The sequence below is a fragment of the Ovis canadensis genome, chromosome 9, assembly GCF_042477335.2.
Source record: "Ovis canadensis isolate MfBH-ARS-UI-01 breed Bighorn chromosome 9, ARS-UI_OviCan_v2, whole genome shotgun sequence".
Taxonomy (NCBI): domain Eukaryota; kingdom Metazoa; phylum Chordata; class Mammalia; order Artiodactyla; family Bovidae; genus Ovis; species Ovis canadensis.
Window position 1 is genome coordinate 85,711,447 of NC_091253.1, and position 12,258 is coordinate 85,723,704.

A 12,258-nucleotide genomic window follows, 5' to 3' on the forward strand; every position below is an offset into this window, starting at 1 on the left:
TCATACGATGTGATCTTTTGTGTCTGGCTAGCAATTCCATTCCTCATATATATCCCCCAAAATTGAAAAAACCAAGTATTCAAAAAAAAAAAAAACCGGATGCTTATGGCAGCACTATTCACAATAGCTAAAATGTGGAGGTGAAAACCCAAATGTCCATCAACTGGTGAATGGGAAAATGAAATGGGTATATTCATACAATGGAATATTACTCAGCCATTAAAAAGAATGAAGTACTGGTTTATAGTACAACATTCAGTTCAGCTCAGTCACTCAGTCGTGTCCGACTCTGCAACCCCATGAATCGCAGCAAGCCAGGCCTCCCTGTCCATCACCATTTCCCCGAGTTCACTCAGACTCACGTCCATCGATGCCATCCAGCCACCTCATCCTCTGTCGTCTCCTTCTCCTCCTGCCCCCAATCCCTCCCAGAATCAAAGTCTTTTCCAGTGAGTTAACTCCTCACATGAGGTGGCCAAAGTACTGGAGTTTCAGCTTTAGCATCATTCCTTCCAAAAAACACCCAGGACTGATCTCCTTTAGAATGGACTGGTTGGATCTCCTTGTAATCCAAGGGACTCTCAAGAGTCTTCTCCAACACCACAGTCCAAAAGCATCAATTCTTCGGCACTCAGGTTTCTTCACAGTCCAATTCTCACATCCATACGTGACCACAGGAAAAACCATAGCCTTGACTAGATGGACCTTTGTTGGCAAAGTAATGTCTCTGCTTTTGAATATGCTATCTAGGTTGGTCGTAACTTTCCTTCCAAGGAGTAAGTGTCTTTTAATTTCATGGCTGTAATCACCATCTGCAGTGATTTTGGAGGCCCTCAAAATAAAGTCTGACACTGTTTCCACTGTTTCCTCATCTATTTCCCATGAAGTGATGGGACCAGATGTCATGATCTTCGTTTTCTGAATGTTGAGCTTTAAGCCAACTTTTTCACTCTCCTCTTTCACTTTCATCAAGAGGCTTTTTAGTTCCTCTTCCCTTTCTGCCATAAGGGTGGTGTCATCTGCATATCTGAGGTTATTGATATTTCTCCCAGCAATCTTGATTCCAGCTTGTGTTTCTTCCAGCCCAGTGTTTCTCCCAGCCCAGCGTTTCTCATGATGTACTCTGCATAGAAGTTAAATAAGCAGGGTGACAATATACAGCCTTGACACACTCCTTTTCCTATTTGGAACCAGTCTGTTGTTCCATGTCCAGTTCTAGCTGTTGCTTCCTGACCTGCATATAGGTTTCTCAAGAGGCAGGTCAGGTGGTCTGGTATTCTCATCTCTTTCAGAATTTTCCACAGTTTATTATGATCCACACAGTCAAAGGCTTTGGCATAGTCAATAAAGCAGAAATAGATGTTTTTCTGGAACTCTCTTGCTTTTTCCACGATCTAGCGGATGTTGGCAATTTGATCTCTGGTTCCTCTGCCTTTTCTAAAACCAGCTTGAACATCAGGGAGTTCACAGTTCACGTATTGCTGAAGCCTGGCTTGGAGAATTTTGAGGATTACTTTACTAGAGTGTGAGATGAGTGCAATTGTGCCGTAGTTTGAGCATTCTTTGCATTGCCTTTCTTTGGGAATGGGATGAAAACTGACCTTGATGAACCTCAAAAACATGCTAAGTGAAATAAGCCTTCCACAAAAGACAACACACTGCCTGATTCCACTCACAGGCACTGTTTTATATATACATTTTGACATATTACTCCATAGCCCAAAATGCTGTTTCAATGTAGCAGTTTTCCAGACTAAACTTCTGGACTGGCCCTTAGCAATCCTATTGTCTCCATCACTATGTGCTATGCTGTGCTTAGTCACTCAGTCGTGTCTGACTCTTGGGACCCCATAGACTGTGGCCTGCCAGGCTCCTCTGTCCATGGGCTTCCGTAGGCAAGAATACTGGAGTGGGTTACCATTTCCTCCTCCACTCCACCACTATAAAAAAATCTGTATCTTCTATAACATAAATGTACAGGGGAGTCAGAAATCATATTCAAGGTAGAGTCACATTCACATAGATAATACATAAAATATAAAATATCTTCATTTAAATTGGGGGTGAGAAGGGAGGGAGGAACTTTAGAATCTTACTTAAATTATTATAACTATGCAATATGTATTGTTTCCTTAACCAAAAGAAGTCATAATTTATTTTGGATTACACTATCACAGCTGGTGAGACACTTCCTAATTAGTTTTGTTCCGTACCTATTTGGAAGTTGCACGCTAAGTCGCTTCAGTCGTGTCTGAGTCTTTGAGACCCTATGGACTGTAGCCCACCAGGCTTCCCTGTCCATGGGATTCTCCAGGCAAGAATACTGGAGTGGGTTGCCATGCCCTCCTCTAGGGGATCGTCCCGACCCAGGATTGAACCCTCATCTTTTACGTCTCCTGCATTGGCAGGTAGGTTCTTTATCACTGGTGCCACCTGGGAAGCCCATATTTGGAAATTAAGCACATCTAATTTGGTTTCTCGCAAAGAGACTGATAGAAACCCACAATTTAACCTTCCTCTATGGCATCTTTACTCTGATTAGCCTTAAACTAACAGGGAATTGGCCATTTTTCAATTTCCTTCTCCTTAAGGATAGAAATCAGTGTCTCCATAAATCTCCACTTTTCATTTTTCTTACATAAAGCTCATTCCAGAGCCAACCTCGAAGTCTGCCTTTTAATAAACGGATTCCAGCCCATAGGAGACTGCATGCTGGTTTCTTGGGGGCTGAAGGGGGCTCATGCTTACCGCTTCCATCAGGCCTTTCACGGTGGGGGATTTCAACATCAAGGCATCAAACACGTCATCTGTCTCCTTCCTCACGTACAGAAGCACTGCAAGAGAAGGGCGGGAAGCCATGACCGCAGAGCCCACGCGGCTGCCCTGGAGACTGCTCCCCTCACACAGGGGTCAGAGGCTGCCATCATGCGACCCCTGACCCACACGACAGCCCACCCGGGTGACAAGGCGCCTACAGCTAGGGACTGTTAATGAGGATTCAATGAAAGAAGCCGACAGTAGGGTGTAAGACGTCGTCACATCACACCCATCACATTTGAATTCCTTTAAGGCGGGCACACGATCTCTTTATGGCCCATCTTTCTGTGACCTCTATCTTCTATTTTATTTGATCATTCAACAAATATTACTGGATATCCATCTGGGCCCAAGGCCCCAGGCGGTGTGACAGGAGCTGGGTTGCAGTAATGAGTTAAGACAGAGCCTGCCCTTCAGAAGTCCGTAGTCCACTTAGAGAGGCAGGCATTCCTCAGATGAGCAGACAGGTGTCAGAGGTATGAAGGAAAAGAACCATAAGCGGGGGCTTGTAAGGCCTGAGCTTTTTCAAGGGGGTGGGGAGGGAGGGCTCCCAGAAGGCTACTCTGAAGGAGAGATCTGAGTTGTGGAGGGTGTAGACGCATCAGTGCAGGCCATGGGAGTGAGGAGAGTGGGAGAGAGAGGACAGGGAGGCGACCCCCAGGTGGACAGACCAACAGGCCCGCAGGGAGACAGGGCAAGTCAGAGGCAAGCTGAGGGAGGAGCTGAGAACCTGATCTGCCTTTGAGCCCGGTTCAGCCTGCTGGGGGGCCCTGGTCGTCCAACACCTCCAAGCTGAGGACGATACCTCCCTCGTGGGGCTGCTGAGACGGCTGAATGAAACAGCAGCCGTGGGCACCAGGCACACAGGCGGCACCCCCAATTCCTCCATCTCTGGGGTCATTATAAAGCAACTGTAGTGATGGTGCTGGTTCCCTCGGAGAAGGCATATGCAGTTTTCTGCTCATTCCTCTATAACCTAACATACTGAATCCAGCAATGCACAGAATACAAGAGATGGCAGGGACCCCAGGGGTCCTCAGGGAGGTAAAGACACAGTTACTGCAGACCTACCCTTACAGCAACCGCACCAGGCTTAGCTCCAGGGAAGAACTGGGGAGCGCTCTTCAGATGCGACTCTCCAGGCCCCGTGAACTGCCTGCCCCTTCGTTCCCTCCTCCTGGTGATGACCTGGCTCCTGCTTCTACCTTCAGAGGGAAGGAAGGGGCCGAGGCTGAAGCCCCATGCACCTGGCCACGACAGGAAGAATGCACAGGTCAGAAGCCCTGTTGAGCCCGGATCCTGACCGCCGTCAGATACCCACGGAGCCGCGGTCACCACCAGCCTGAAAGAGTGAAGCTGGAGCTGGGAAATGAAATCAGCTCTAATCCAAACTCCCACCCCTTCTTCTCCTCCTGCCCAGTGCCCAGGGACATCATTAAAGTTGCTGCTTTGTAACAGCAGCGTCTATGGGTGCACACAGGCTCTGCCCGCATTTTCCTTTTGCAGCCAGAGGTTCAGTTTCTGTATGACACTCCAGAAAGAAAAAAAACAAAACCTTAAGCACTGCAGTTTCTTCTCTTCATCAGGTATAAAAATAAAATACCAAGGAAATAGATTGGGGAATAGTATCTCCAATACTGGATAGCCCCCATTTCAGCTACAATGATCTAGTGACCTAATGCTACCGTAAGAGGACTCAATGTTAGCAGCACAGTGAGAAATAATTAGACCACAGGGCCTCAATTACTACTAGATGGGGGAAATTAAAGTAAAAAAGAACAAAACAGAAAAATACAAAAATCCCCACCAGTGCATCTTACAGATGAACGTTCTGTAACTTCTTCCCATGGACCCTCAACAGAAAAACACAATCTCCAGTACCCTAAGGAAACCCCAAACCATGTTCTATTAAAGTGAGTGCCACTTCCACCGGATCTGAGATAGTACAGCTGCCGCTCCTGCTGCAGGAGTCCCTGGAAAGGGTTAAAGGGGGCGTGGCGGCAGGTTGACCGGCTGCAAACTGTGCCACCGTCTCCTGCTGGGCTTGTTGACAGCCACACTGGCAGTGCTGGGCTTACAGCTCACCCCCACGGCTTGCCCAGAGAGACAGCTCTCATTAACTGTGTGTCTGCAGATAATAATCACTCCGCTAATGATAGCAATAACCATTACCGCACATCCAAGACCTCCTACAGACAAAGGCAGCCAGCCACGGGGGGGGCCAGCCCCTGGTGACTCCAAGGGAGCCACCCTGAGAAGTGGCTACAAAGACAAAGCAGCAAACAGCGGCATTGGTGATAATTATGCTCACTCCCTTTCCTGGAGAACTTCTAACAAACAGTGGGCACCATCACTGACCCTGGCTCCTTGTGCTCATCAAAGCCCAGCTCAAGAGTAGGAGTCCTGGCGGAGGGGCTCAGGAACTCCACAGTCCTTTTCCAAAGACAAGCCACTCCTGGGAGTTCTCTATTGCTGGAAGATTGCAGCGCCCTCATGTGTCCCTACGATTGAGATGTTTCAAAGGCCATAACCGTGTCTCGTCACAGCCCAATACACATTCTGGTGGCAATTTTTGTGCTGACTTCACCACCTCAAAATAATTTGAAAAACACAAACTTTAAACCAGTCACACTCACTAACTATGGATCTAAGCTGCAATCACTTTGGCCTGTGTGATTCTTGATTTCCATTCAACACTGCCCTCCTTTTAAAGGATGAGAAATAAAAGGCATGCAGGAACCGAGCTCAAAATGGACTCAGATATTTGATGGTGAGCCTGGGAAATCTGAAAACCCTTTAAAGGTTTGAGTATTACTGTTGCAACCAACACTACTCAGTTATTTATGCTCTTTGAATTCTGAAATGCTCATTACTCAATCATAATTATGATGATACACCTTAACTAGATCCAGGCCTAAAAACGAAACTAATAATAGTGAAGATGGAGTGCTTACTATGCACTGGGCACTTGAGTTTAGTGCTTTACGTACACTGACTCTTCAGTCCTCACTCTGTGATGCAGGTATCCTTGTGGTCCCCATTTTACAAGTGAGGACTGCAATGCGCAGAGGACCTTCCCAAGGTCATTCAGTGTGACAAGGCTGAGGGAGGCTGCAGAGGGGAGGCTCTTTCCACTATACAAACCCATTTTAACAAATAGGGGAAAAATTCTCAATAACAAAAGCCTCAAGCCTGTGCAGATGGTGGGCGTACAGCAACCTGCCTCATTAACAGTCCAGTGCTGCATAAGCCGGAAGTCCTGGAAGCTCATGGTGTTGGCTACAGCAGAGTGTGCAGGGTACGCCCCCTTCACCCCTTCCTCTTACTCCCAGGAAGGACAGTGGGCCAGCAAAGCACTGAGATACCGAACAAGACACTAACATGCCCATGCTTCCTTTCTTACCCTCTTGGCGAAGGGGAATAATATCCTTGACCAAGAGAAAATGAGTTAAGTTGTGATGTCACAGAAAATAGATTCATTTACTTGTACCATGATCGATCATTGGCGTCTATTGAACAAGTCTCAGCTCTTGGTGCTCATGAGAGGCTACTGTCAAACACAGCGCGGTTTCTTTTTAACTTTTTATCTCACTGCTGGATGAGTCAATATATTCATTACATTGCCCTCAAGGTAAAGGAAAGAACCAGCTCCCAGAAAGAATAAATGTTTGCTTAGGGTGTTTAAAGAGGCAAGGTTGAAAGCTAAGGAGGATACTGTGGACTTCCTGTGTCAATAAGAGCATCTCCAGGCCAGCACGGAACCGTAGGGCCCAGACAGAATGTGAGCTCTCTGCGTGAATCGTCCCCTACTCTTCCTCATGACAGCGAGGCCAAGGAGGGCAGGGCCCCAGGGCGAGCGGTACCTCGCTTCATCCCTTCTTCTTTCATCTGCTTAGAGGGTGCTGGACCAAACTCCTCTTCCATGGGCCTGAACATCCGTTTCACAAGGACACTGCTGCTAGAAAAGATGAGAAAGTGTTCATTCATTAAAGTATGCGGGGTGCCAACAAAAATCTTTTCCCGTTGTGTATACCATCCCTCGTCACAACTGGATCCATGCACCAACCTCCCGCCTTCGGGTCGCAGGTCCCGAGTGGGTGTGTGGGACAGAACACACACCCCAATGTCTCTACCACGTGGCCCCGAGACATTCTCCTTGTCCTAAATATGGATCCGCCAGGGGAGACCCCTGGGTTTCACCCACTCTGTCCTGCACATCATCCCCTTCCTGTTCAAATGTCTAGGATTAGGGAGGCGATGTGAGCCCTGTGTCTGTATGGCCTCCAAGTTACCCAGCCCCTCCCAGCTAGCTAGCATCTGGGTGTCTTGCACCCTCTCACCAGCCCCGAGGGCACGGCATGACCTCTGTCTGGAAAGGGCACAGGCTTCCCTTGTGCGTGCGTGCTAAATCACTTCAGTCGTGTCCGACTCTTTGTGAACCCGCCAGGCTCCCCGTCCGTGGGATTCTCCAGGCAAGAATACTGGAGTGTGTTGCCATGTCCTCCCCCAGCGGATCTTCTCAACCCAGGGATCGAACCCACATCTCTTATGTCTCCTGCATTGGCAGGCAGGCTCTTTACCTCTGGCACCACCTGGGAAGGCCCCAGGCCTGCCTCAGTGGGTCTCAGTTATGAGGTCGCCCTCAGACCCTGCTGTTCCACGGCTCCATCAGCTTGCGACAGAGGAGACTGCAGTGGTGGAGGGTTCCTAGATCCAGCCCTCCCTTCCTCCAGGAGAGGGTTTCAGCCCCTCTTCCTGAGGGCCCACAGGTCCTCAGTCAGCAAGTTCTGGTAGCTCCACATTTCCTCCCCAAGGCCCTGTCCACTGCGGGCCTTCTAAGGAAGGGAGAGCTGTTCGGGAGGAAGGAACCCGGAAGAACAGTAGTCGTCGCTGCTGAGAGTCGCAGCCGGCACATGTGTCCCCTCAGACTCAGAGGCTGAAACCCAAGCCCCAAGGAGAAGGGCATTCAGAGGCAATTAGACACTGCGGGCGGAGCCCCGCATGATGGGAGCATCTTTTAAGGAGCGGATGCCCTCTCTCTGCCATGTGAGGACACAGCAAGAGGATGGTGGTCTGCAGGCCAGAAGAGGGTCCTCACCAGACGGCAGCCACACTGGCATTCTGATCTCTTCCAGTCTCTCCTTCTAGAGACTTCCAGCCTCTCAAACTGTGAGACGCACGCTCTGCTATCTGAGCTACCTAGTTTACGGTGTTTTGTTACAGCAACCCAAACTGACCAAAACACCGAGCCAATGGTCCTGCGTGGCGTCTTACTGTCCTTTAAGCCCTCAAGAGAGCGGGTGCATGTTTTCAGAAAACTTTCATCTCTGGGGATTCCTGGACCCAGGCACATGAAGCAATGACAGATGGGCAGCTCAGCGGTATTGTCTAGACACGAACCCTGGGTATAGACCACCATGGTTTAAACCCCTGCTTTGCAGACTCACAGACGTAGAAAACAAGCTTATGGCCACCGAAGGGGCAAGGGGGGCCAATAAATTAGGAATTTGGGGTTAAAATCTAAAATAGATAACCAACAGGGACCTACTATAGAGCACAGGGACCTCTACTCAATATCTTGTAATAACCTACAATGGAAAAGATTCTGAAAAATTATATATATAACTGAATCACTTTGCTGGACACTTGAAACTAACACCACACAATAAATCAACCATATTTCAATAAAAATTAAGAAAAATAATAACCCCGTGCTTTGCAATCTACTAGCTTTGGAAGCATGGACAAGTCCTTCAGCTGCCCTGAGACTCAGCCTGCTTGTCTTTAAAAGGAGGCTGTTGAGAGGAGTAAATGAATTCAATGTATGTGAAGCACTCCCAGCTGTCTGACACACTGTAAGGACTGAAGTGTTATTAGAGATCCGTCATGATGATCATAAGAATGAACGAGGGAGAGATCTGAGGAAGAGAGATACGGGCCAGAGGACAGAAGGCAGATAAGTTGAAAAAGCTCAAAGTTCCTATTTACCATCATATAGCAAATAGTCCAAACTACCTCTCTGGTCCAAATTAAGGGCTAAAGTTGGAAAAACTTCCTGCATTGGCGATTGACACTGTATCAATCCCAAGCCTCCAAGATATTAATAATATAAAACTCTGTTCCAAAACCAAACCTCTACTGGCATCGCTGTCATTAAGAAGCTTTTATTTCATCAATTCTCAAGTCAAGTTAATGGTGGGATCCAGTGGTAGAAAGAGCACATGGGATAAAACTGTCCAAACAGCATTTCTATTAATTCTAATGGTTTAAATTATTAAACCAACAACGCTTTAATTGACCATCTCACACTCTAGATCTGTGACTGTGAAAGTCGTTCAGTCGTGTCTGACTCGTTGCAATCCCACGTAGCCCGCCAGGCTCCTCTGTCCATGGAATTCTCCAGGCAAGAATACTGGAGTGGGTAGCCTATACCTTCTTCAGGGGATCTTCCCAGTCCAGGGATCAAACTGGGTTCTCCTGCACTGCAGGCGGATTCTTTACCAACTGAGCTACCAGGGAAGCCAACTAGATCACACTCTAGAGCAGGGGTCCCCAGACTCCGGAATCTAATGCCTGATGATCTGATGTGGAGCCAATATAATAGAAATGAAGTACAAATAGGTATAATGCGCTTGAACCATCCTGAAACCAATCCCCCCTCCTCCAAGATGCATTGAAAATCATCCTCCATAAAACCAGTCCCTGGGGCCAAAAAGGTTGGGGATTGCTGCTCTAGATGGTCCAAAATTATGTGTACCAGCCCTTAAGAAGACCACGTTTTATAAAGCACTTTTCATCTCCTTAATAAATTAAGTCTCTTGAACACTCTGTGAGCCAGCAGGGCGAGAACTAATCTTATCCCTACTCAGTGATGACCAAACTAAGGCACAGCTGCCGTGTCTTATGCTGGGCAATGCAGCTAAACAGTGAGTCAGACTGTTAAGAGAACCCAGCTCTGAGGGACAACCTCATGATAAAGTACCCAATAAAACTGAGATAACACTGAGTGAGAGTATGGGAAATGATATGAAGAGTCAGCATTCTGTTTTATCCCATGGTAATCAAATCATGGAAAGAGCTAGAGGAAAAACTCAAGGTCAAGTCCCAGTTGAGGGTGGTAATAGGTTTAGAGAGCCCTGTTTCCTCGATCTTCCCCTCACTTTTCTTTAAAATCATAAAAGTGGGTCATATTATTCTGTCATGTCTTGAATCTGGCCTGACCAGAAGCAGAAGATTAAAAATTCATTGACTTGACAGTCAGTGACCAGGAGGTTAATAATGGGTAAACAGCCTGAAATATCACCAGACACTCACGCGGTGTCAGGGTTCCTTAACTAGCAATTTTCTTTTTCTCACCAAGGAAGATTTATCTATATTTTTCCAGTTCTGTTGACTTTTGACAGCACCTCACTCTGAGCCATGACAAACTTTGTCATTAAAATAACATCTTGGATAAACCACATTTCTCTTAGTAGTTCAGAAATGCTTTTTCATACTTCCAAATCTATAAACCCAGTGGGAGTCAATAGCTCGTGTGGTCTGAATTCAGTGGTTTCATTTCTTTTCAAGACAAGGTGAGAAAAGAAGGGCAGAAATGACTGCCCAGTTGATAGATGGAAAGAGCACAGATTTCAGGTCTCCTGATGTCCTGTTCAATTACAGCAGATTGCTCCGCAAAAGGATGAGAACAAGGAGAAGGTGCTTTCTCTGACACCAATCTTCTTCCTTCAACCCACACCTTTTGGGCACAGTGTGTTAGGTTAACGTGTGGAGAGACTCCAGACCCAGCAACTTATGAAGCTATTGTTTTATGGGGTCAATTTCAGGGACAGCCAGTCCTTGAGGTATAAACAAAGGATAGCTATTTCATCAGAAAAAAACTGGTAAGGTGCCTGGGTCTGAAGTCTGCGTCTCTGGACATACTTGGCAATGTTGAGCCCTACCTGTCAGGCTGAGTCACACCAGACATCAGTACCTAGTGAGGAGGTGTCAGAATAAAACCCAGAAAGGAGCTGCCGGCACCATGGAGGCAGTTTGTCTAGTTCACAGCTCTGCTTATGGCCCATGTAGGCTGGCGACCACATCCGCCCTAAAGAAATGAATGTCCCTACCCTTTGTTGGTTTCCCTGGTGGCTCAGATGGTAAAGAATCTGCCTGCAATGTGGGAGATCCAGGTTCACTCCCTGGGTCGGGAAGATTCCCCAGGAGAAGGGACTGGCAACCCACCCCAGAATTCTTGTCTGGAGAAACCCATGGACAGAGGAGCCTGGTGGGTTACAGTCCATGGGATCACAAAGAGTCAGACACAACTGAGAGACGAACACCACCACAACCCTTTATTGGCCTCAGAAAAATGGAGGTCCTCTTATGTTCAAGTCCTCACAAAGGCTCTCACATAACGGAGTAGAATCTCAATTTGTCTGCAACAATAAATCACTCTTTGGGGAAGAATCTGTCATCTCCAAATGACTTTAATCAATGCTAGTTCAGGGTCTTGGTAGAATTCATCTGACACAGTCAGTAAAAACAAACCAAAGTCAAAAAGCAAACAAACCCCACATATATTTAGTTACAATTACGGTAGATCAGTTCAGTTCAGTTCAGTTCATTTCAGTCGCTCAGTCGTGTCCGACTCTTTGCGACCCCATGAATTGCAGCACGCCAGGCCTCCCTGTCCATCACCAACTTCTGGAGTTCACTCAGACTCGCGTTCATCGAGTCAGGGATGCCATCCAGCCATCTCATCCTCGGTCGTCCCCTTCTTCTCCTGCCCCCAATCCCTCCCAGCATCAAAGTCTTTTCCAATTACGGTAGTTAAGAGCTTACAATTGAAAGCAGTAAATAATTAGGTCAGTAGGCCCAAGAAGGATCATTTTAAGAGGAAATACAGATATTTCTGTTTGTGGCTAAGATGTTGCAGTTGTGGCAAACCAAGCAATGTTCCAGCCAAGAACAACGTAAGTAACTGTGTGTATGTGTGTGTGTGTATGTATATATATATATATATGTTAATATTTAATCTTATTGAAGGTATTGGAGACTGCTGTTGAGTCAGCCAGAACCTGAGAGCTAAGATCCTAGAGGAGAAAAGTGCAGAGAGGTGGGCTGATAGTCAGTGAGCCACTTTCCCCTGAAGAATTTGCCATTTCTCAACTGGGAGCAGAGGATGGTGATCCCAGCAGATGCACATACTTAAGGGCAAAGAAGCCTGCACAGCTTTGGGCAATCTCATGTTGTTAGAGAAACAGAAGTTGGTGTTTAGGAGTGGAAAGGTATTCAGGACTAATGGGAAAACTTCCAGAGAGAAGAGGAGCAAGAGAAGTGAGCCAGACACTGCAGTATCCCTTCCTAGGTCTTTGCCAGATTCTTAAGCTGCACAAGACAAAGACAATAAAACAAAAATATGCTAGAAAAACGACGACCAAATAAAAATGCTTACAA

The 12,258-nt window shown here is 47.0% G+C and overlaps 1 protein-coding gene across 3 annotated transcripts in view; it reads right to left on the minus strand.

Annotated features, from left to right (window-relative positions):
* GRHL2 (grainyhead like transcription factor 2) overlaps positions 1 to 12,258 on the minus strand; it is a 169,360-nt gene that overhangs the window by 15,573 nt on the left and 141,529 nt on the right. For 2 of the 3 annotated variants that reach the window (XM_069600433.1, XM_069600431.1), the window contains exons 13-14: positions 6,681 to 6,775; positions 2,749 to 2,834 (exon numbers count right to left, since the gene is read on the minus strand). In XM_069600433.1, coding sequence (XP_069456534.1) covers positions 2,749 to 2,834; positions 6,681 to 6,775 — 181 coding nt within the window. The remainder of the gene's footprint in view (positions 1 to 2,748; positions 2,835 to 6,680; positions 6,776 to 12,258) is intronic. The other variant, XM_069600432.1, reaches the window with a different exon arrangement.